Source organism: Salvelinus fontinalis, chromosome 4 (genome assembly GCF_029448725.1).
Source record: "Salvelinus fontinalis isolate EN_2023a chromosome 4, ASM2944872v1, whole genome shotgun sequence".
Taxonomy (NCBI): Eukaryota; Metazoa; Chordata; class Actinopteri; order Salmoniformes; family Salmonidae; genus Salvelinus; species Salvelinus fontinalis.
In genome coordinates, this window is record NC_074668.1 from 80,727,962 (window position 1) to 80,749,537 (window position 21,576).

The 21,576-nt window shown below is 39.8% G+C and overlaps 1 protein-coding gene across 1 annotated transcript; it reads left to right on the forward strand.

Annotated features, from left to right (window-relative positions):
* Window positions 1–8,753: 8,753 nt before the first annotated feature.
* LOC129854503 (forkhead box protein B1-like) lies at window positions 8,754–11,494 on the forward strand. The gene has a single exon (XM_055921621.1). It carries the CDS (start codon window positions 9,375–9,377, stop codon window positions 10,326–10,328), a length of 954 nt encoding a protein of 317 aa, XP_055777596.1. The 5' UTR covers window positions 8,754–9,374; the 3' UTR covers window positions 10,329–11,494.
* Window positions 11,495–21,576: the final 10,082 nt, after the last annotated feature.

Here is a 21,576-nt window from a genome sequence, read left to right on the forward strand (position 1 = left end):
TCTAGTCATGGTGACATGTCTCTGTATCTCTAGTCATGGAGACATGTCTCTGTATCTCTAGTCATGGTGACATGTCTCTGTGTCTCTAGTCATGGTGACGTCTCAGTATCTCTAGTCATGGTGACATGTCTCAGTATCTCTAGTCATGGTGACATGTCTCAGTATCTCTAGTCATGATGACATGTCTCTGTATCTCTAGTCATGGTGACATGTCTCAGTATCTCTAGTCATGGTGACGTCTCTGTATCTCTAGTCATGATGACATGTCTCTGTATCTCTAGTCATGATGACATGTCTCTGTATCTCTAGTCATGGTGACATGTCTCTGTATCTCTAGTCATGGTGACATGTCTCTGTATCTCTAGTCATGGTGACATGTCTCTGTATCTCTAGTCAGGGTGACATGTCTCAGTATCTCTAGTCATGGTGACATGTCTCTGTATCTCTAGTCATGGTGACATGTCTGTATCTCTAGTCATGATGACATGTCTCAGTATCTCTAGTCATGGTGACATGTCTCAGTATCTCTAGTCATGGGTTATGACATGTCTCTGTATCTCTAGTCATGGTGACATGTCTCTGTGTCTCTAGTCATGGTGACATGTCTCTATCTCTAGTCATGGTGACATGTCTCTGTATCTCTAGTCATGGTGACATGTCTCTAGTCATGGTGACATGTCTCTGTATCTCTAGTCATGGTGACATGTCTCTGTATCTCTAGTCATGGAGACATGTCTCTGTATCTCTAGTCATGGAGACATGTCTCTGTATCTCTAGTCAGGGTGACATGTCTCAGTATCTCTAGTCATGGTGACATGTCTCTGTGTCTCTAATCATGGGGACATGTCTCTGTATCTCTAGTCATGGGGACATGCCTCTGTGTCTCTAGTCATGGTGACGTCTCAGTATCTCTAGTCATGGTGACATGTCTCAGTATCTCTAGTCATGGTGACATGTCTCAGTATCTCTAGTCATGATGACATGTCTCTGTATCTCTAGTCATGGTGACATGTCTCAGTATCTCTAGTCATGGTGACGTCTCTGTATCTCTAGTCATGATGACATGTCTCTGTATCTCTAGTCATGATGACATGTCTCTGTATCTCTAGTCATGGTGACATGTCTCTGTATCTCTAGTCATGGTGACATGTCTCTGTATCTCTAGTCATGGGTTATGACATGTCTCAGTATCTCTAGTCATGGTGACATGTCTCTGTATCTCTAGTCATGGGTTATGACATGTCTCATTATCTCTAGTCATGGTGACATGTCTGTATCTCTTGTCATGATGACATGTCTCTATCTATAGTTATGGTGACATGTCTCAGTATCTCTAGTCATGGTGACATGTCTCAGTATCTCTAGTCATGGTGACATGTCTCAGTATCTCTAGTCATGGTGACATGTCTCAGTATCTCTAGTCATGGTGACATGTCTCAGTATCTCTAATCATGGTGACATGTCTCTGTATCTCTAGTCATGGGTTATGACATGTCTCTGTATCTCTAGTCATGGGTTATGACATGTCTCAGTATCTCTAGTCATGGTGACATGTCTCTGTGTCTCTAGTCATGGTGACATGTCTCAGTGTCTCTAGTCATGGTGACATGTCTCTATCTCTAGTCATGGTGACATGTCTCTGTATCTCTAGTCATGGTGACATGTCTCTGTGTCTCTAGTCATGGTGACATGTCTCAGTATCTCTAGTCATGGTGACATGTCTCAGTGTCTCTAGTCATGGTGACATGTCTCTGTGTCTCTAGTCATGGTGACATGTCTCAGTATCTCTAGTCATGGTGACATGTCTCTGTATCTCTAGTCATGGGGACATGTCTCAGTATCTCTAGTCATGGGACCTTCTCCAAACTGTTGCCACAAAGTTGGAAGCACAGAATCGTCTAGAATGTCATTGTATGCTGTAGCGTTAAGATGTCCCTTCACTGGAACTAAGGGGTCTGAACCATGAAAAACAGCCCCAGATCCATGTTCCTCCTCCACCAAATTCGTCCGTCAGACTTCCAGATGGGAAAGCGTGATTCCAGAGAATGCTTTTCCACTCCCCCAGAGTCCAATGGCGACGAATGTTATACCACTCCAGCCGACGCTTGGCATTGAGCATGGCGAGCTTAGGCTTGTGTGTGGTCTGCTTGGCCATGGGAACCCATTTCATGGAGCTCCTGACGAACAGTTCTTGTAGCTGACGTTGCATCCAGAGGCAGTTTGGAGCTCGGTAGTGTGTGTTGCAACCGAGGACAGATGATTTTTACATTTCAAATGAGGAAGGTGTTAAACAATGGAAAGTGTTAATGAATTGACCTGCGGAGAAGCAGAGAACCGTTCACTCAGACCGGATACCTGTAGTTCAAATCAAATCAAATTGTGTTTGTCACATGCGTTAAATACAACAGGTGTAGTAGACCTTACAGTGAAATGCTGATTTACCAGCCCTTATAAGAAAAACAGTCTTAATTAAGAAAGTATTTACTTAAATAAACTGAAGTTAAAAATGTTTTTTTATATTTTTTATTAATAAATAAATACAAAATATATACACATGTGGTTACAGGAATCATGACTGGGTCTTTATGTGGTTTTTCATTGTCCATGTCATTTTCCCCCCCTCCACTTTCAGACATACCAAAAAGCAGGTGAAATCAGCAGACATGGTATGCTAGTGGGATCTGGGTCTGTGTATGAAAGGGGCTTTATAGACATGACATTTGACTAGAGTGGTTGGGGAGACCCAATGTATGCTTTCTCGAATTGTGCTATGTTACTACATAAAACTTTTTTTTTTTTAAACAATGTGATATAACTTCATCTTTCATTTCTACGCTTTAATGTAACATCCTGTATTTCATGGCATCAGTTATAGTGAAGAATGAGGAAACGTTGAGGCTATCTTTCAGTAGGGTAGTTCCTGGTTAGTAGGACTACCTGTACAGCCCGAGGCGTTTAGGGACCACATGGGAATCCTCGTGAATGGAATCCTATCGGTCCTAATGATCGCCTTGGGAGGGTTTAGACTCCTTCTCATCATTGATCTAAATTCTAAACTCCTTTGCGGTTGCTTCCTATCGTTCTACCGCTCCATTTGAAGCAGGAAACAGAGATATGGTCAGTCAGGTGGAATCGCCAGACTGACCTCAGGGAATCAGACCTTCCAAGCTGCTCCTCTCCTCATCTCCACCTTCCAATTTTATGCACCTTAATTGAGAGATCTTCTTACTTGATGTATTGTAAAATGAATCGCTAATTTATGTAATCACTCAATTAACGATAATTCCAGCATATGTTCAAAATGCCCAGAGGGTTTTCTTCTCGCAGGTACTTATTTTGATGTCACGGTGAAACAGCTAATTAATTTTACATGCATATTAATTTGGGGTCTCTACTTAGAGAGAGTCCCTCCCTCCCAACTCCCATCCTCGCGCTGCCTCATTTGTGAACGCAGACTCAGGCCAAATATTTACCTTTTTAACCTTTTTTTAGGAGGGAAAACAATTTAAGATTTAAATTGCATAATTAATATTGTTGCTTATCATAATTCATGTCCCGTTTGGTGTCTCTTTTAAAAAATTGTAATCCGTTTTTGTTTACCTTAATTTATACACAACACACATTAGCTTATCCTAACGCAGTGTCATCTAACATTACATTGAACTTGTAAAAATGGAGGAGAAAAAAAACTTTATTTCAGGATCAAATAGGTGACATTTTACAACCTATCGTCAAACCGTCATGTGGAATCCGAAATCAATGAAACAATCAGCAACAGAAAAACCCACTGAAACCTCTGAGCTGAAAGCTTGGTCATACACAGGCTACTCTATGAACAACAGAACTTTACTATCTATTTCACCGTATTCTTGACGCATTCTCCTCTTTACTAGTGAATTAACGATTCCCTTTTAATTAATAAGAAAACCCGCGGCAGGCAACCTTGAGTGCTTCTGTATGATAATGAAGGAAAATGAATGAACTGAATAATGTTCGTTAACTCTAAAACACGTCTCCCTTCACTCCCTCCCTCCACCCTCTTCCCCCTTCCCCTCCTCCTCTCCTCTACTTTAGCACTAAAAGGGCGTTGAGTGTCTTAATGAGATCTCTCTGTAGTCTAATTAATTGACGCTGTCGTCTTGAATATTCATAATATTGCTATACAGTAGCTCTACGTCAGTTAGCACCGCTCTACGGTACTAGTTGTTCTGTGTAGCATCTCGGGAAAGAGTCCAGCCGTAGACCTTCATTACAATCAATACTGCTCAGATTCACCAGAGTCAAGTACGGTCTCCAACACCTGCCGAGAAGTCAACGTATGTATATATAGTGGTTTACAAAATATATAGTGATTTACAAAAAATATAGTGGTTTACAAAATATATAGTGATTTACAAAAAATACAGTGGTTTACAAAATATATAGTGATTTACAAAAAATATAGTGATTTACAAAATATAGTGATTTACAAAAAATATAGTGGTTTACAAAAAAACATGTTTTAAATGGTATTCTGTTTATTATGTTTAAAATAAAATATGCTACTTCATAGCAATAGCCTAATATGTCACAATAATAATACAATTATAATTATTATTGTTATTATTATTATTATTATTATTATAGATCTAATGGTATAAATACATATTTGACATTCATCTGGATATAGGCCTATTTTATATAAGTTATACAAGTATTAGTGAATAGTTTGTTTTGAAGGTGTTAATGTCATTAATTAGTTGTTTATGCAAATGTTTTCATTGACAATGTAAATTACACCGCCAGCAGTTGCAGTTTGTTTATTCATTAGTTTTTAGTAAATCTACAACGCCTCTAGATAAAGATGACTAACAATAATACTACTACTAATAATAGGATGAAGGAAGCCCATGTTGAGTTTACTGCACAGCGATCACAGCAGGGCCTTGATCCAATAACAGCAGCACCAGATGAAGTGAAGACAGCGACACCACGTCATAATAACAACAGAACCAGAAGACGTGAAGAGAGAGACACCACGTCATAATAACAACAGAACCAGATGACGTGAAGAGAGAGACACCACGTCATAATAACAACAGAACCAGATGACGTGAAGAGAGAGATTCCACGTCATAATAACAACAGAACCAGAAGACGTGAAGAGAGAGACACCACGTCATAATAACAACAGAACCAGATGACGTGAAGAGAGAGACACCACGTCATAATAACAACAGAACCAGATGACGTGAAGAGAGAGATACCACGTCATAATAACAACAGAACCAGATGACGTGAAGAGAGAGATTCCACGTCATAATAACAACAGAACCAGAAGACGTGAAGAGAGAGACACCACGTCATAATAACAACAGAACCAGATGACGTGAAGAGAGAGACACCACGTCATAATAACAACAGAACCAGATGACGTGAAGAGAGAGACACCACGTCATAATAACAACAGAACCAGATGACGTGAAGAGAGCGACATCATAACATTCACCAGGGTTCACTGACATTACAGTAGGTCTGAAAACCCACAGGTCACAGAGGCTGGACTACTGTTGTTAGAGCTTTAGAAACACTATCTATCTATTTATATATATAGCCTAGTATATATTTTCAATATATATATTCTGATGTCTTGGGTTGCTACAAGTGTATGATATTAATTTGATCACTCTGCTGTTGCAGGAAATGCAAACTTTTATACAAGGCTTCTAAAGATTGTAATTGCCACTTTAAAATGTCAGACTTGATTTGCTCTAACTAAAAATGTATTATCCCCCTACAAAAAAAATGTCCTTTAATTATAATCCACACAATAATTCACATTTCATGTTTCTGCATGATTATTTTCCTGCTGTGAGAAACTGGTCAAATTAAGATCCTGCATCTGTACTTCATTTTATTGTTGGGAATAGTGTAGGCCTGTTAACCTTTCATTCCTGTAGGCCTATCCACTTGATTTGACCCATAATTGTTTTACCATAACATTCCGATGTGTGTCCATAATAAATAATTCGTGGTCATAGGCTAATGTGATTATTTTAATTTGAATGAATAGCCGAATGCAGTTTTTCATTCACGCCTTAAATCCATTTGTTTTCCAGCGCACAGTAACGCGAAGAACACACGTTGGTTCTGTCTGTTTTCTTGGCGAGAATGTGCCATGAAAACACACTATCATTTTCCTATAAATGTGTATGAAACGTATAGCCTAGCTATTCAACTTTTTCAGGTATTTTTTTTTTAAATTCTTTGTATTTATTCTGCAGTTCTCCAAGTCGTTCTCAAAGTAGATTATAAATGAACTTCTCATTTGAGACAGTTCATGTTTCTGCATAATATTGTTCACCCAATTTACATTTACTAACCAATCTTTCTGACAAGGATATTCAGCTATCATTTGTTACTTTTGGAGCGAAGGCGATTTTTTCGCGGGGGGCAACATTTGTTTTCCTTTGTGCTCTGGTGCAGCAGTGGAGAGACGACGTGTGAAAGTGGCTGTTAGGTCCGCCTTTCTCCCTCTCTGACCCGGCTCTTTATCCCCGTCGCCCTGGGAATGGCACGCATCGCTACTCTACTTTAGAGGAGCAGCAGAGAGCGCCTTTGTTTGAGTCCTTTTGGGTCGCACAAAATTGTTCTCCGTTCCGCCGCTGCAAAAAAAGCTACTTCAGACCAGGAGCAGGTTCACAAGTGCAATGCAATTTGGCTTAGCTCAACCTTTGTTCCGCTTGTACAAATGACCAAACAGTGCTCACATTATACAGTTGATCTACTGGGGATTCAACAGGCTCTTTTGGAGAAGAGGAGAACGGCGAGTTCATCTGTTCAGAATCATGGTGGCGGAATTTTTCCCTCAATCCGCAGCTTTGTGGGATAAAACGTCTTGGACAGATGCAGCTAGAGATCAGTAGCGTAAAAGATGATTAAATGTTAAGGAAAAGTTAACTTAAATCAAAAGGTTAAATGGTTTGATGGGAATTGTATTGTGCAACAGTGTGAACATATCCGAATGTCAGGGCCGTTTTCCCCTTGACGCTGAAATGACAATACATTGTATTCTAATAACAACAATAATAATAATAATAATAATAATAATAATAATGTTAAATATACATTGCGTTTTTATATTTTTCTCCTACTCTTTTGATATCAACATCCATACAGCTTGTCCGATCTGTTCACACACATTAACATCGCAACAGAAACAACCGATGTGATGACTGAGTGACTGACTGAAACCGATTCACTGTAAAGGGTTTGGATTACCACAGGCCCGTATCCCGACCGGCTTTATTCTTACTCGCCCCTGCAGCCTGTCCGTCCGAATCATGATTCCGTGTATTGTGGACGCACGGAGAGAAATTAGCATAGATTATGAGTTGGTCCGAGTGTGTGTGTGGTCCTTCTCATTGGGATGTGGCCAGGCAGAAAGGGAAGGTGGCTTGGCTAGGAGGGTGGTGAGCTCACAGAGAGAAGAATGTCCATTGATCTGAATACGTCCCCATTAGGTTCACACTCACATAATTGACTTATTGGTATTTTATACAGTTTCTATAGCATTGTCGTAAGTCTCGTAAACAGCCGAGTTTTACATTTCAATGACCGGCTTAATTTAAACCTGTTCATCCGCGTAGAAAGTCTATTTTGTTTGGACGTTTGCTGTCACAGCTTTGTGGGAGTCGTCTGGTAAACACTAACATATTGGTATTGCTATTAGGCCTAAACCTTTTGTATAATACTTTAAACGATTAAATAAACACATTATAAACATAGCCTCATCATATGTATGTATCCCATATAATTCAAGTGTACATTTCAAGTCAAACGTTTATTAATTGTGCCTTTGTGGATTACATATGACGAGCATAACACACTCGGCATATCCCTCAATAACTAGTTCGAAGATATATATTTTATCGACTGCGGCGCATGCTCTCGGACGCTGAATACACAACCATACACACACACACACACACACACACACACACACACACACACACACACACACACACACACACACACACACACACACACACACACACACACACACACACACACACTCAAAGAGGGAAAAATACAAGGCAGACAAACGTAACAGTTTTCAAGGGGAGTGTATTGGGCAATTGACAATACAACTCCAGCAAATACATTCAGGAAATAGTTGTATATTATTCCAAAGGGAAATTAACAGTCATTAACCGTCATTTAAAGACGTTAATTAATATGACAGAGTAAACAAACTGTTAGTCACCAGTTAGATGACTATAGCTCACAGATTGGTACACAAATGTCGATTCAATATCAGTTCAATTCACACTGTCCCCTCTAAACAGATCAAACTAAAATGTAATCAATGACACGTCATTCAACACGAAAACAAAACGTACAAAGGACGATACAGAACAAATAGAGAGACTATGCCAAGAAGCGACGGCCCTCCATGCCAAACATCAAATTGCTTAGTAGCTCTATTTGTAAACGCAAATAGTTGACTAAGCACCCCTTGCTCGGTGCACAAAAGGTTATCTGCATACCTTTACACGGCGCAACCGGGCTTTCATCACCCTCCCTCACACTTCAAATCCGGTGGGTCACTGTGCCTTTTCACCCCTTCGCTCTGTCTTCAAATGGAAATCATTTCTATTGGCTCAAGGTGTCCATGTAAATAGGTGTAAATTAATACAGATTATGCCTTTGCTTTCTCTCTCCGAGCGAGTAGCCCCCCCCCCCCCCCTCCTCCTCTCCACCCAAGGCGATTGTCATGTGATAGCGAAGAAGTGGCACATTAATGAAGCGGCTCTACGGGGGTCTTTTCTCCTGTCACCACATTAAACTATCACACGGTTCGGGGAAGGACATGGAAATAGCAGCTACTTAGCTCTGCTCATCACAACAAGGGCCACAACATATCGGGAACCATTCAGAGAGTCGTGGTGTGTGTTGGGGGGGAAGGAAAAGCTTATTGCTGCTTGCTTAACTAAAGATAGCGTATCATATAGGCCATCTGAGGGAGAGACTGTTTTCATAGGACGGCTGTTTTTCAAGACCCACAGCCCATAAGCGCTGAGTGAACAGTCCACGGAGGAAACAGACAGTGAGTTACGTTGCTGTATTTCATGCATCTTGGCGAACTTTCAGTAACTTTTAAGCGCGGGGATATTGCTTTTATTTTTTACTGTGCGTCATAAAGACAATCTATGCGGCGAATGTATGGAGTTTTACGCGTTCGTAATGTTGTTTTGAACGACCCGTCCTAGAGTGATACCTCTTTCAAGGAGTGTTGAACAAAGTTCGATTTCCCCTGTTTGTCTGAGAAAAACTGGAAGAACTGTAGTCTGCAAAGCCTTTCGGGAAAGTATTTTGACAGAAAGTCCAACAGAATGCCTCGTCCGGGGAGAAACACGTACAGCGACCAGAAACCTCCCTATTCCTACATCTCCCTGACCGCCATGGCGATCCAGTCGTGCCCGGAGAAGATGCTCCCGCTCAGCGAGATCTACAAGTTCATCATGGACAGATTCCCCTACTACAGAGAGAACACCCAGCGGTGGCAGAACTCCTTACGGCACAACCTCTCTTTCAACGACTGTTTTATTAAAATCCCCAGGCGGCCGGACCAGCCGGGTAAAGGGAGTTTCTGGGCTCTCCATCCCAGCTGCGGGGACATGTTCGAAAACGGAAGTTTCTTGCGTCGTCGTAAACGCTTCAAGTTGATGATGATGGCGTCCGAGCACCTGGCGCAGAGCAAGCCGTCGGACGCTGCCCACTATCTCCAACAGCAAGCCAAACTCCGACTGAGCGCCCTGGCTGCTTCTGGCACACATCTCCCGCAAATGTCCGGTTACAACATAGGAGTCTCTCACCAACCGTCAACTTTCAAACACCCGTTCGCAATCGAGAACATAATCGCCAGAGAGTATAAAATGCCAGGCGGGCTGGCCTTCTCCACCATGCAGTCTATGTCTGCTGGTTACCCGCTACACAACCAGCTCACCACGGCCTGGCCTCATATGTACAGCTCCAGCGTCATGGACACGGTATCTCCCATCTCCATGGCCAGTGATTATTCGGCCTACGGAATGCCCCTCAAGTCTATTTGCTATGGCGCGCAGAGTCTACCTGCCATCCCCGTGCCAATCAAGCCCACCCCTACTTCGATGCCAGGGCTCTCGGCGCTGCCAACACATATTCCAGCTTTCTTAGCGAACTCTCCCCAGTCTCTCAGCCCCACGTCTCCTCAGACAGCTACCAGCCAAAGCAGCCCTGCCACGCCGAGCGAAACGCTCATGAACCCGGCCTCTTCGGCCATGCAGTCCGTGGTGTCGGTGCACTGACATGACGTTAGCGGATGTGACTTTATTATAAACTTCTGAGGAAGAAAAGAGATGCTTACCAACTTTTCCAAAGCGGTATTTTATTGTTTGATCAATTCATGACAACCAACTAAAATATGCTCTACAATCATGAGGCAAGATATTTGCGTTTTTGTGGTTTATCGATGTACTTAGATGTTTTTACTTGAGAATTGTTGTGGCAGTGACCCTTGTCTTTCTATGACACGCATATAGGCTACATCGTTTTGTTACCTTTTTAGGGTCATTTAAGAATAATCCAATTCTGAGATTATCTTCAAAAGCACTGTCGTTATCCGTATCTATATTCTTGCTTACATTTTATTGCAAAGTCTCCAATAAATATTTCAATTCATCTAAAAATGGTAAAACAAATCCCATTCGTTATTACATTAGAGAATGTTGTCAGAATATTCCTCTTTTTTGTTGCATTTTCGTCAAGATAAAAAGGCCAAGAAAAATAAATAAATGAAATCAACTTTTTGTAAATTAAATTTAACGTGACTTTTTTAGTTACTGCTCCCTTTAATGCGCATTGCATTTGCTATACCAAACAGCCAAATCTAGTTTTTAGGAGAATAATAAAATTTAAAAAAATGAACAATCACAGAGGTGACATTTTCAAATAACAAAACTTGAAAACAGATATTTATGGTTTACTTTGGTGTCTGGTTGTCTGCATTGAAAACATTCAAAAAATATTTTGAATTGATGGAAGAATATGTTGAAATGTGTAAACTGCACTTTTTTGTTGTTAAATGTTTTAGATGATCTGTAGTTAACAGATCCTATCTGTAGTTAACAGATCCTATCTGTAGTTAACAGATCCTATCTGTAGTTAACAGATCCTATCTGTAGTTAACAGATCCTATCTGTAGTTAACAGATCCTATCTGTAGTTAACAGATCCTATCTGTAGTTGTTCTGTGGATCCTTTTAATTTAAAACAAACAAAAAAATAAACTGTGGTGACCGGATGTATAAAAAAATGCAGTATATTTGTACGTTCTCTAAGACGCATGCTATTTCCAAACGTTGTGTTGTATTTGCTGCGAGCATGCGTGCTTCTCCAAGTGTGCCATGTGTCTGCAATAAATTATTGGTCATCAAGAATATTTTCCCATTAAAAAAAAAACAGCGTAAACATTATGTTACATTGCAGTGTGTTTTTTTTTTAAAACAGGTTATTTAACACACACACACACACTCAAACACACACACACTCAAACACACACGTAATAAAATATATAGTGCTCTAGTAAGTATGATTGTTGGTGTTGTAGCGTTCTAGACTATAGTAGTTTAGATATTTATAAAGTATATTAAGGTAGTTAGAATAGTGGTTATGTAATTGTACATGATTCGTTGAGGTTTATATGACACTGGATCCTATTAAAACACATTTTGAGCAGAAATGAACTAGATTCAAATGCACGAAGGCAATTCAGCGCGCAGATCTCACTTATTCAACAGGTTACAGGTGTGTGTGTAAGGGAAAAACACGCGTTCCTTTATGTTCCAACGTTAATCACAGTTAGAGGCCTAATATCGTATTTATACTACAGCTATACTAATATTACGATATATATATATTTACGATATATATATATTTACGATATATATTTACGATAGATATATATTTATTTGTACTTATATTTAAGCACAAATAAATAATTACCAATATTCCACGCAAAACCTCTATTTACAAACTTCCTTTGAGACAATATTCGTTGTGGATGTAAATTAGAAATAATCACTGTTATATTAACCGATTCCTGGGGATTTTCTCAACTCAATCCCCCATCGCTAAGTATAAACAAATATATTAGGATTCCATCACTGTCTGCTATTGACGAGGCCTACATCAAATACAACCCCCCCCCCCCCCTCCCCCCCCCCATCCACTTCATTCAGTCCATTCGTCTTGAATAGGGAACGTATAGAACAGCGAAGTTAGACGGGGCCACTGATGTAGATATAACCCCTTTTTCAATGAGACACAAAAAAAGAGTGATTTTCACCAACACATTGCTGACTGGGGGGACTTGGAAACGAGTTCTGAAAACCTCTTTGGAATTTAAATGTGCCCCCCCCCCCCCCTCCCTGCCCCCCCCCCCCCCCCCCTCTCTCTCTGTTCGGTCTGTTTGCACAACATTGAAGGTTTGTTGGACAGTGCCAACACGAGAAGTATATAGACGGCGACACTGGTCAATGGTGTAAAATGATGAAATTCACTTTTCTCATAATCTAAAGTGCAAACACACAAATAAAATATAGGAGAATACCTCCCATTTCGCTGTTGTATTCATTAAGCAGCGACCTGGGCTTGAGCAGAGGGATGACGTTATGACGCATTCCAATACACTCATTATTCTAAAATAGGACGTCGCATTTCGTTGATACAGTATTTGAATAATGTTGTCAGTGTTACGTCTGGTCCTTAAATGTTCTTCATCAGAGGTCACAGTCAGAACATTATCGAGTACATCTATTACCGCAGGCTACAGGTACACCAAACACAATCGCAATTTATTTTGTGTTTTAGAAGCAACGTTTTAAAGGAGCTCTTCATATCTCAGTCTTTCTCAGGGACAAGCAGAGACCTGTCACATTTATTCTGTTATAATAAGGTAGTTACGGTAATATCTATTTATATTAGGGTAGTTAAAGAAATATCTATTTATATTAGGGTAGTTACAAAAATATATATTTATAATAGAGTAGTTACTGAAATATATATTTATAATAGGGTAGTTACATAAATATATATTTATAATAGGGTAGTTACTGAAGTATATATTTATAATAGGGTAGTTACTGAAATATATATTTATATTAGGGTAGTTCCTGAAATATATATTTATATTAGGGTAGTTACTGAAATATATAGATATATAATAGGGTAGTTACTGAAATATATATTTATAATAGGGTAGTTACTGAAATATATATTTATAATAGGGTAGTTACTGAAATATATATTTATAATAGGGTAGTTACGGAAATATATATTTATTATTTTATAATAGGGTAGTTACAGAAATATATATTTATAATAGGGTAGTTATGGAAATATATATTTATAATAGGGTAGTTACTGAAATATATATTTATAATAGGGTAGTTATGGAAATATATATTTATAATGGGGTAGTTACGGAAATATATATTTATTATTTTTTAATAGGGTCTTTGCATATATGTGCAGGGAAATAACTTCAACATTATGATTCAGCTCTTGATTGAAAAGAATCCTGGAATTCAGGTACAATCCAGCTGTCCACAAGGCTGCTTTGCTTTGACATGCATTTGTGTTTTAACAATCAGGTTTAATCAATTAAAGTATGATGATTTGAAATCAATGCATAATAATGAATTATCACCGACATTTTGAAGGCCTTGAATACATTGAAAGTTTCCAATTGAATTTAATAAATACCAGATGAACTAACCCATCTCATTAGCTTGAAGTTCCGTTTAAACGTTTTTAAACGTTTTTGCATGAAACCGTAGTTTGTATATGAACATTTACAACAACAAAAAAACACAAACTTTGCACTGGTTTAAACATGTCCCTCTGGGATTTCATGATTTTAAATTTGAAAATGAGAAAGAATGAGATGCTTGGTATCTCCTGATTTAAGAAATACCGAGTCATTCTGATGTGCTACCCTGTAAGCTGCCATTATCGAAATGCTAATTAAAAGAAAGGTTCACACAATATCTTTTATTTCAAAACCTTTACAATACAACAGGTTTTCAGAGTGAATGACGTCCCTTTATAAAGCGTTGTGGCGTAATCAGCTACGTTATATTATAAATAACCGCTGTCCCTGTTACCTCCGCAGTAAGACCCATCCAGTCAGATATGAAGGTTAACACACACGCACACACGCACACACACACACGCTAGTGAAATATAGCTCCACCTCCAATTCCGTCCTGTACACAACCACAAAGTTGTTGTAGGGGTTTAATTAAGAGCGTTCATTAAAGTGGCTCCCCATCCAGTGTAATTAGTATGTATAATTTATGCGTTGCTTATTGCACGAGGGCAGTGGCCTGCATAATGAACTCAACTTAACCTTAAGTATGGAAAGGAGGAATGGACAGAAATATGTTATTAATAATGTGTTTACAATGTCACCGCCACGGGGGTGGAAATCACTTCAGTCAGAACTTTGTTAGTGTTGAAGGTTTCTGTAAAGGGCCAGAGAGAGATTATTTATTTATTTGCCTGTTTGTGTTGAAGGTTTCTGTAGAGAGAGATTATTTATTTGCCTGGAGCTGGCATGGCATGGCATTAACATGACTATAAATATCAGAGCTGAAGGAGCTGGCATGGCATTAACATGACTATAAACATCAGAGCTGAAGGAGCTGGCATGGCATGGCATTAACATGACTATAAATATCAGAGCTGGAGGAGCTGGCATGGCATTAACATGACTATAAACATCAGAGCTGAAGGAGATGGCATGGCATGGCATTAACATGACTATAAATATCAGAGCTGAAGGAGCTGGCATGGCATTAACATGACTATAAACATCAGAGCTGAAGGAGCTGGCATGGCATTAACATGACTATAAACATCAGAGCTGAAGGAGCTGGCATGGCATTAACATGACTATAAACATCAGAGCTGAAGGAGCTGGCATGGCATTAATATATGACTATAAACATCAGAGCTGAAGGAGCTGGCATGGCATGAATATGACTATAAACATCAGAGCTGAAGGAGCTGGCATGGCATTAACATGACTATAAACATCAGAGCTGAAGGAGCTGGCATGGCATGAATATGACTATAAATATCAGAGCTGAAGGAGCTGGCATGGCATGAATATGACTATAAACATAAGACCTGAAGGAGCTGGCATGGCATGAATATGACTATAAACATAAGACCTGAAGGAGCTGGCATGGCATGAATATGACTATAAATATCAGAGCTGAAGGAGCTGGCATGGAATGAATATGACTATAAACATCAGAGCTGAAAGAGCTGGCATGGCATGAATATGACTATAAACATCAGAGCTGAAGGAGCTGGCATGGCATGAATATGACTATAAATATCAGAGCTGAAGGAGCTGGCATGGCATGAAGATGACTATAAATATCAGAGCTGAAGGAGCTGGCATGGCATGAATATGACCACATATATCAGAGCTGAAGGAGCTGGCATGGCATTAATATGACTATAAACATCAGAGCTGAAGGAGCTGGCACGGCATGAATATGACTATAAACATCAGAGCTGAAGGAGCTGGCATGGCATTAACATGACTATAAACATCAGAGATGAAGGAGCTGGCATGGCATGAATATGACTATATATCTCAGAGCTGAAGGAGCTGGCATGGCATTAATATGACTATAAACATCAGAGCTGAAGGAGCTGGCATAGCATTAACATGACTTTCAACATCAGAGCTGAAGGAACTGGCATGACATTAATACGACTATAAATATCAGAGCTGAAGGACCTGGCATGGCATGAATATGACTATACATCTCGGAGCTGAAGGAGCTGGCATGGCATGAATATGACGATAAATATCAGAGCTGAAGGAGCTGGCATAGCATTAATATGACTATAAACATCAGAGCTGAAGGAGCTGGCATGACATTAATACGACTATAAATATCAGAGCTGAAGGAGCTGGCATGGCATGAATATGACTATACATCTCAGAGCTGAAGGAGCTGGTGTGGCATGAATATGACTATAAATATCAGAGCTGAAGGAGCTGGCATGGCATTAACATGACTATAAACATCAGAGCTGAAGGAGCTGGCATGGCATGAACATGACTATAAACATCAGAGCTGAAGGAGCTGGCATGGCATTAACATGACTATAAACATCAGAGCTGAAGGAGCTGGCATGGCATGAATATGACTATAAACATCAGAGCTGAAGGAGCTGGCATGGCATGAATATGACTATAAACATCAGAGCTGAAGGAGCTGGCATGGCATGAATATGACTATAAACATCAGAGCTGAAGGAGCTGGCATGGCATTAACATGACTATAAACATCAGAGCTGAAGGAGCTGGCATGGCATTAACATGACTATAAACATCAGAGCTGAAGGAGCTGGCATGGCATTAACATGACTATAAACATCAGAGCTGAAGGAGCTGGCATGGCATGAATATGACTATACATCTCAGAGCTGAAGGAGCTGGCATGGCATTAATATGACTATAAATATCAGAGCTGAAGGAGCTGGCATAGCATTAACATGACTTTCAACATCAGAGCTGAAGGAGCTGGCATGACATTAATACGACTATAAATATCAGAGCTGAAGGACCTGGCATGGCATGAATATGACTATACATCTCGGAGCTGAAGGAGCTGGCATGGCATGAATATGACGATAAATATCAGAGCTGAAGGAGCTGGCATAGCATTAATATGACTATAAACATCAGAGCTGAAGGAGCTGGCATGACATTAATACGACTATAAATATCAGAGCTGAAGGAGCTGGCATGACATTAATACGACTTTACATATCAGAGCTGAAGGAGCTGGCATGTCATTAACATGACTATACATCTCAGAGCTGAAGGAGCTGGTGTGGCATGAATATGACTATAAATATCAGAGCTGAAGGAGCTGGCATGGCATTAACATGACTATAAACATCAGAGCTGAAGGAGCTGGCATGGCATTAACATGACTATAAACATCAGAGCTGAAGGAGCTGGCATGGCATTAACATGACTATAAATATCAGAGCTGAAGGAGCTGGCATGACATTAATACGACTTTACATATCAGAGCTGAAGGAGCTGGCATGTCATTAACATGACTATACATATCAGAGCTGAAGGAGCTGGCATGGCATTAATACGACTATAACACATCATGTATGAGTTAAGGAGGTAACTACAGCAGACAGTAACACATCATGTATGAGTTAAGGAGGTAACTACAGCAGACAGTAACACATCATGTATGAGTTAAGGAGGTATAACTACATCAGTCAGACAGTAACACATCATGTATGAGTTAAGGAGGTATAACTACAGCAGACAGTAACACATCATGTATGAGTTAAGGAGGTATAACTACAGCAGACAGTAACACATCATGTATGAGTTAAGGAGGTATAACTACAGCAGTCAGACAGTAACACATCATGTATGAGTTAAGGAGGTAACTACATCAGTCAGACAGTAACACATCATGTATGAGTTAAGGAGGTATAACTACAGCAGACAGTAACACATCATGTATGAGTTAAGGAGGTATAACTACAGCAGTCAGACAGTAACACATCATGTATGAGTTAAGGAGGTAACTACAGCAGACAGTAACACATCATGTATGAGTTAAGGAGGTAACTACAGCAGACAGTAACACATCATGTATGAGTTAAGGAGGTAACTACAGCAGACAGTAACACATCATGTATGAGTTAAGGAGGTATAACTACAGCAGACAGTAACACATCATGTATGAGTTAAGGAGGTATAACTACAGCAGTCAGACAGTAACACATCATGTATGAGTTAAGGAGGTAACTACAGCAGTCAGACAGTAACACATCATGTATGAGTTAAGGAGGTAACTACAGAAGTCAGACAGTAACACATCATGTATGAGTTAAGGAGGTAACTACAGCAGACAGTAACACATCATGTATGAGTTAAGGAGGTATAACTACAGCAGTCAGACAGTAACACATCATGTATGAGTTAAGGAGGTATAACTACAGCAGTCAGACAGTAACACATCATGTATGAGTTAAGGAGGTATAACTACAGCAGACAGTAACACATCATGTATGAGTTAAGGAGGTAACTACAGCAGACAGACAGTAACACATCATGTATGAGTTAAGGAGGTATAACTACAGCAGTCAGACAGTAACACATCATGTATGAGTTAAGGAGGTATAACTACAGCAGACAGTAACACATCATGTATGAGTTAAGGAGGTAACTACAGCAGTCAGACAGTAACACATCATGTATGAGTTAAGGAGGTAACTACAGCAGTCAGACAGTAACACATCATGTATGAGTTAAGGAGGTAACTACAGCAGACAGTAACACATCATGTATGAGTTAAGGAGGTAACTACAGCAGACAGTAACACATCATGTATGAGTTAAGGAGGTATATCTACAGCAGTCAGACAGTAACACATCATGTATGAGTTAAGGAGGTAACTACAGCAGTCAGACAGTAACACATCATGTATGAGTTAAGGAGGTATATCTACAGCAGTCAGACAGTAACACATCATGTATGAGTTAAGGAGGTATAACTACAGCAGTCAGACAGTAACACATCATGTATGAGTTAAGGAGGTAACTACAGCAGTCAGACAGTAACACATCATGTATGAGTTAAGGAGGTAACTACAGCAGACAGTAACACATCATGTATGAGTTAAGGAGGTAACTACAGCAGACAGTAACACATCATGTATGAGTTAAGGAGGTAACTACAGCAGTCAGACAGTAACACATCATGTATGAGTTAAGGAGGTATAACTACAGCAGTCAGACAGTAACACATCATGTATGAGTTAAGGAGGTATAACTACAGCAGTCAGACAGTAACACATCATGTATGAGTTAAGGAGGTAACTACAGCAGTCAGACAGTAACACATCATGTATGAGTTAAGGAGGTAACTACAGCAGACAGACAGTAACACATCATGTATGAGTTAAGGAGGTAACTACAGCAGTCAGACAGTAACACATCATGTATGAGTTAAGGAGGTAACTACAGCAGACAGTAACACATCATGTATGAGTTAAGGAGGTATAACTACAGCAGACAGACAGTAACACATCATGTATGAGTTAAGGAGGTAACTACAGCAGTCAGACAGTAACACATCATGTATGAGTTAAGGAGGTATAACTACAGCAGACAGTAACACATCATGTATGAGTTAAGGAGGTATCTACAGCAGACAGACAGTAACACATCATGTATGAGTTAAGGAGGTATAACTACAGCAGACAGACAGTAACACATCATGTATGAGTTAAGGAGGTATAACTACAGCAGTCAGACAGTAACACATCATGTATGAGTTAAGGAGGTATAACTACAGCAGACAGACAGTAACACATCATGTATGAGTTAAGGAGGTAACTACAGCAGTCAGACAGTAACACATCATGTATGAGTTAAGGAGGTAACTACAGCAGACAGTAACACATCATGTATGAGTTAAGGAGGTAACTACAGCAGTCAGACAGTAACACATCATGTATGAGTTAAGGAGGTATAACTACAGCAGACAGTAACACATCATGTATGAGTTAAGGAGGTAACTACAGCAGACAGACAGTAACACATCATGTATGAGTTAAGGAGGTATAACTACAGCAGTCAGACAGTAACACATCATGTATGAGTTAAGGAGGTAACTACAGCAGTCAGACAGTAACACATCATGTATGAGTTAAGGAGGTATAACTACAGCAGACAGACAGTAACACATCATGTATGAGTTAAGGAGGTATAACTACAGCAGACAGACAGTAACACATCATGTATGAGTTAAGGAGGTAACTACAGCAGTCAGACAGTAACACATCATGTATGAGTTAAGGAGGTAACTACAGCAGTCAGACAGTAACACATCATGTATGAGTTAAGGAGGTAACTACAGCAGACAGACAGTAACACATCATGTATGAGTTAAGGAGGTAACTACAGCAGTCAGACAGTAACACATCATGTATGAGTTAAGGAGGTAACTACAGCAGTCAGACAGTAACACATCATGTATGAGTTAAGGAGGTAACTACAGCAGACAGACAGTAACACATCATGTATGAGTTAAGGAGGTAACTACAGCAGTCAGACAGTAACACATCATGTATGAGTTAAGGAGGTAACTACAGCAGACAGTAACACATCATGTATGAGTTAAGGAGGTAACTACAGCAGACAGACAGTAACACATCATGTATGAGTTAAGGAGGTATAACTACAGCAGTCAGACAGTAACACATCATGTATGAGTTAAGGAGGTATAACTACAGCAGACAGTAACACATCATGTATGAGTTAAGGAGGTATAACTACAGCAGTCAGACAGTAACACATCATGTATGAGTTAAGGAGGTAACTACAGCAGACAGACAGTAACACATCATGTATGAGTTAAGGAGGTAACTACAGCAGTCAGACAGTAACACATCATGTATGAGTTAAGGAGGTATAACTACAGCAGACAGTAACACATCATGTATGAGTTAAGGAGGTATAACTACAGCAGACAGTAACACATCATGTATGAGTTAAGGAGGTAACTACAGCAGTCAGACAGTAACACATCATGTATGAGTTAAGGAGGTATAACTACAGCAGACAGACAGTAACACATCATGTATGAGTTAAGGAGGTATAACTACAGCAGACAGTAACACATCATGTATGAGTTAAGGAGGTATAACTACAGCAGTCAGACAGTAACACATCATGTATGAGTTAAGGAGGTAACTACAGCAGCCAGACAGTAACACATCATGTATGAGTTAAGGAGGTAACTACAGCAGTCAGACAGTAACACATCATGTATTCATATGTAAATAAGGCAGTATATATATATCTTGTTGGAGCGTCTGTCATTGCAGTCGTCGGCAGAGGTCTCTCGGTCGACTAGTCTTCTCCAAACTTTGTGTCATTGATACATTACGGTCCGTAATGAATTTCTCTGCTGATTTACAGCGTTTGACTGTGTCTGTGAAACTCAACCCCCACTGCCTAGGTGTATCGTGATGTAACAGGCTGTCCATTCGTTTATTCATATCTATTATTTATGCATATTATTTCAATTTTAGATCCCGACTTCTGCAAGAGCCAAAATGTCACATTCCTACATCAACCAATTACTTGCGATGTTTATCGTTGGGTGTTTTGTCCCCCCCCCCCCCCACACCTGATATATTTACACTGGACGGTAGCAGAGTCCCTCTTAAATAAATACAGGCAGTAATTCATGTTCTAAACCAAACAGCTTCGATCGAGTCCCAAACGGCCACCCTATTCCCTATATAGTGTACTACTTTTGACCAGGGCCCTATGAGCCCTCCTGAACGTAGTGCCCTACAGTTTTGTAGGTAGTAAGGTGCCATTTGGGACGTGGATAGAGCTCCTCTCCTTGCAGGGTAGCCAGCCTCCTCATTAATATCCTGTAGCTAATGAGGAAATACACTGAGGTAGATATCTCTCT

Excerpts from the sequence above, each read along its gene's own strand:
- LOC129854503 (XM_055921621.1), top strand. The coding sequence starts at position 9,375 with ATGCCTCGTCCGGGGAGAAACACGTACAGCGACCAGAAACCTCCCTAT.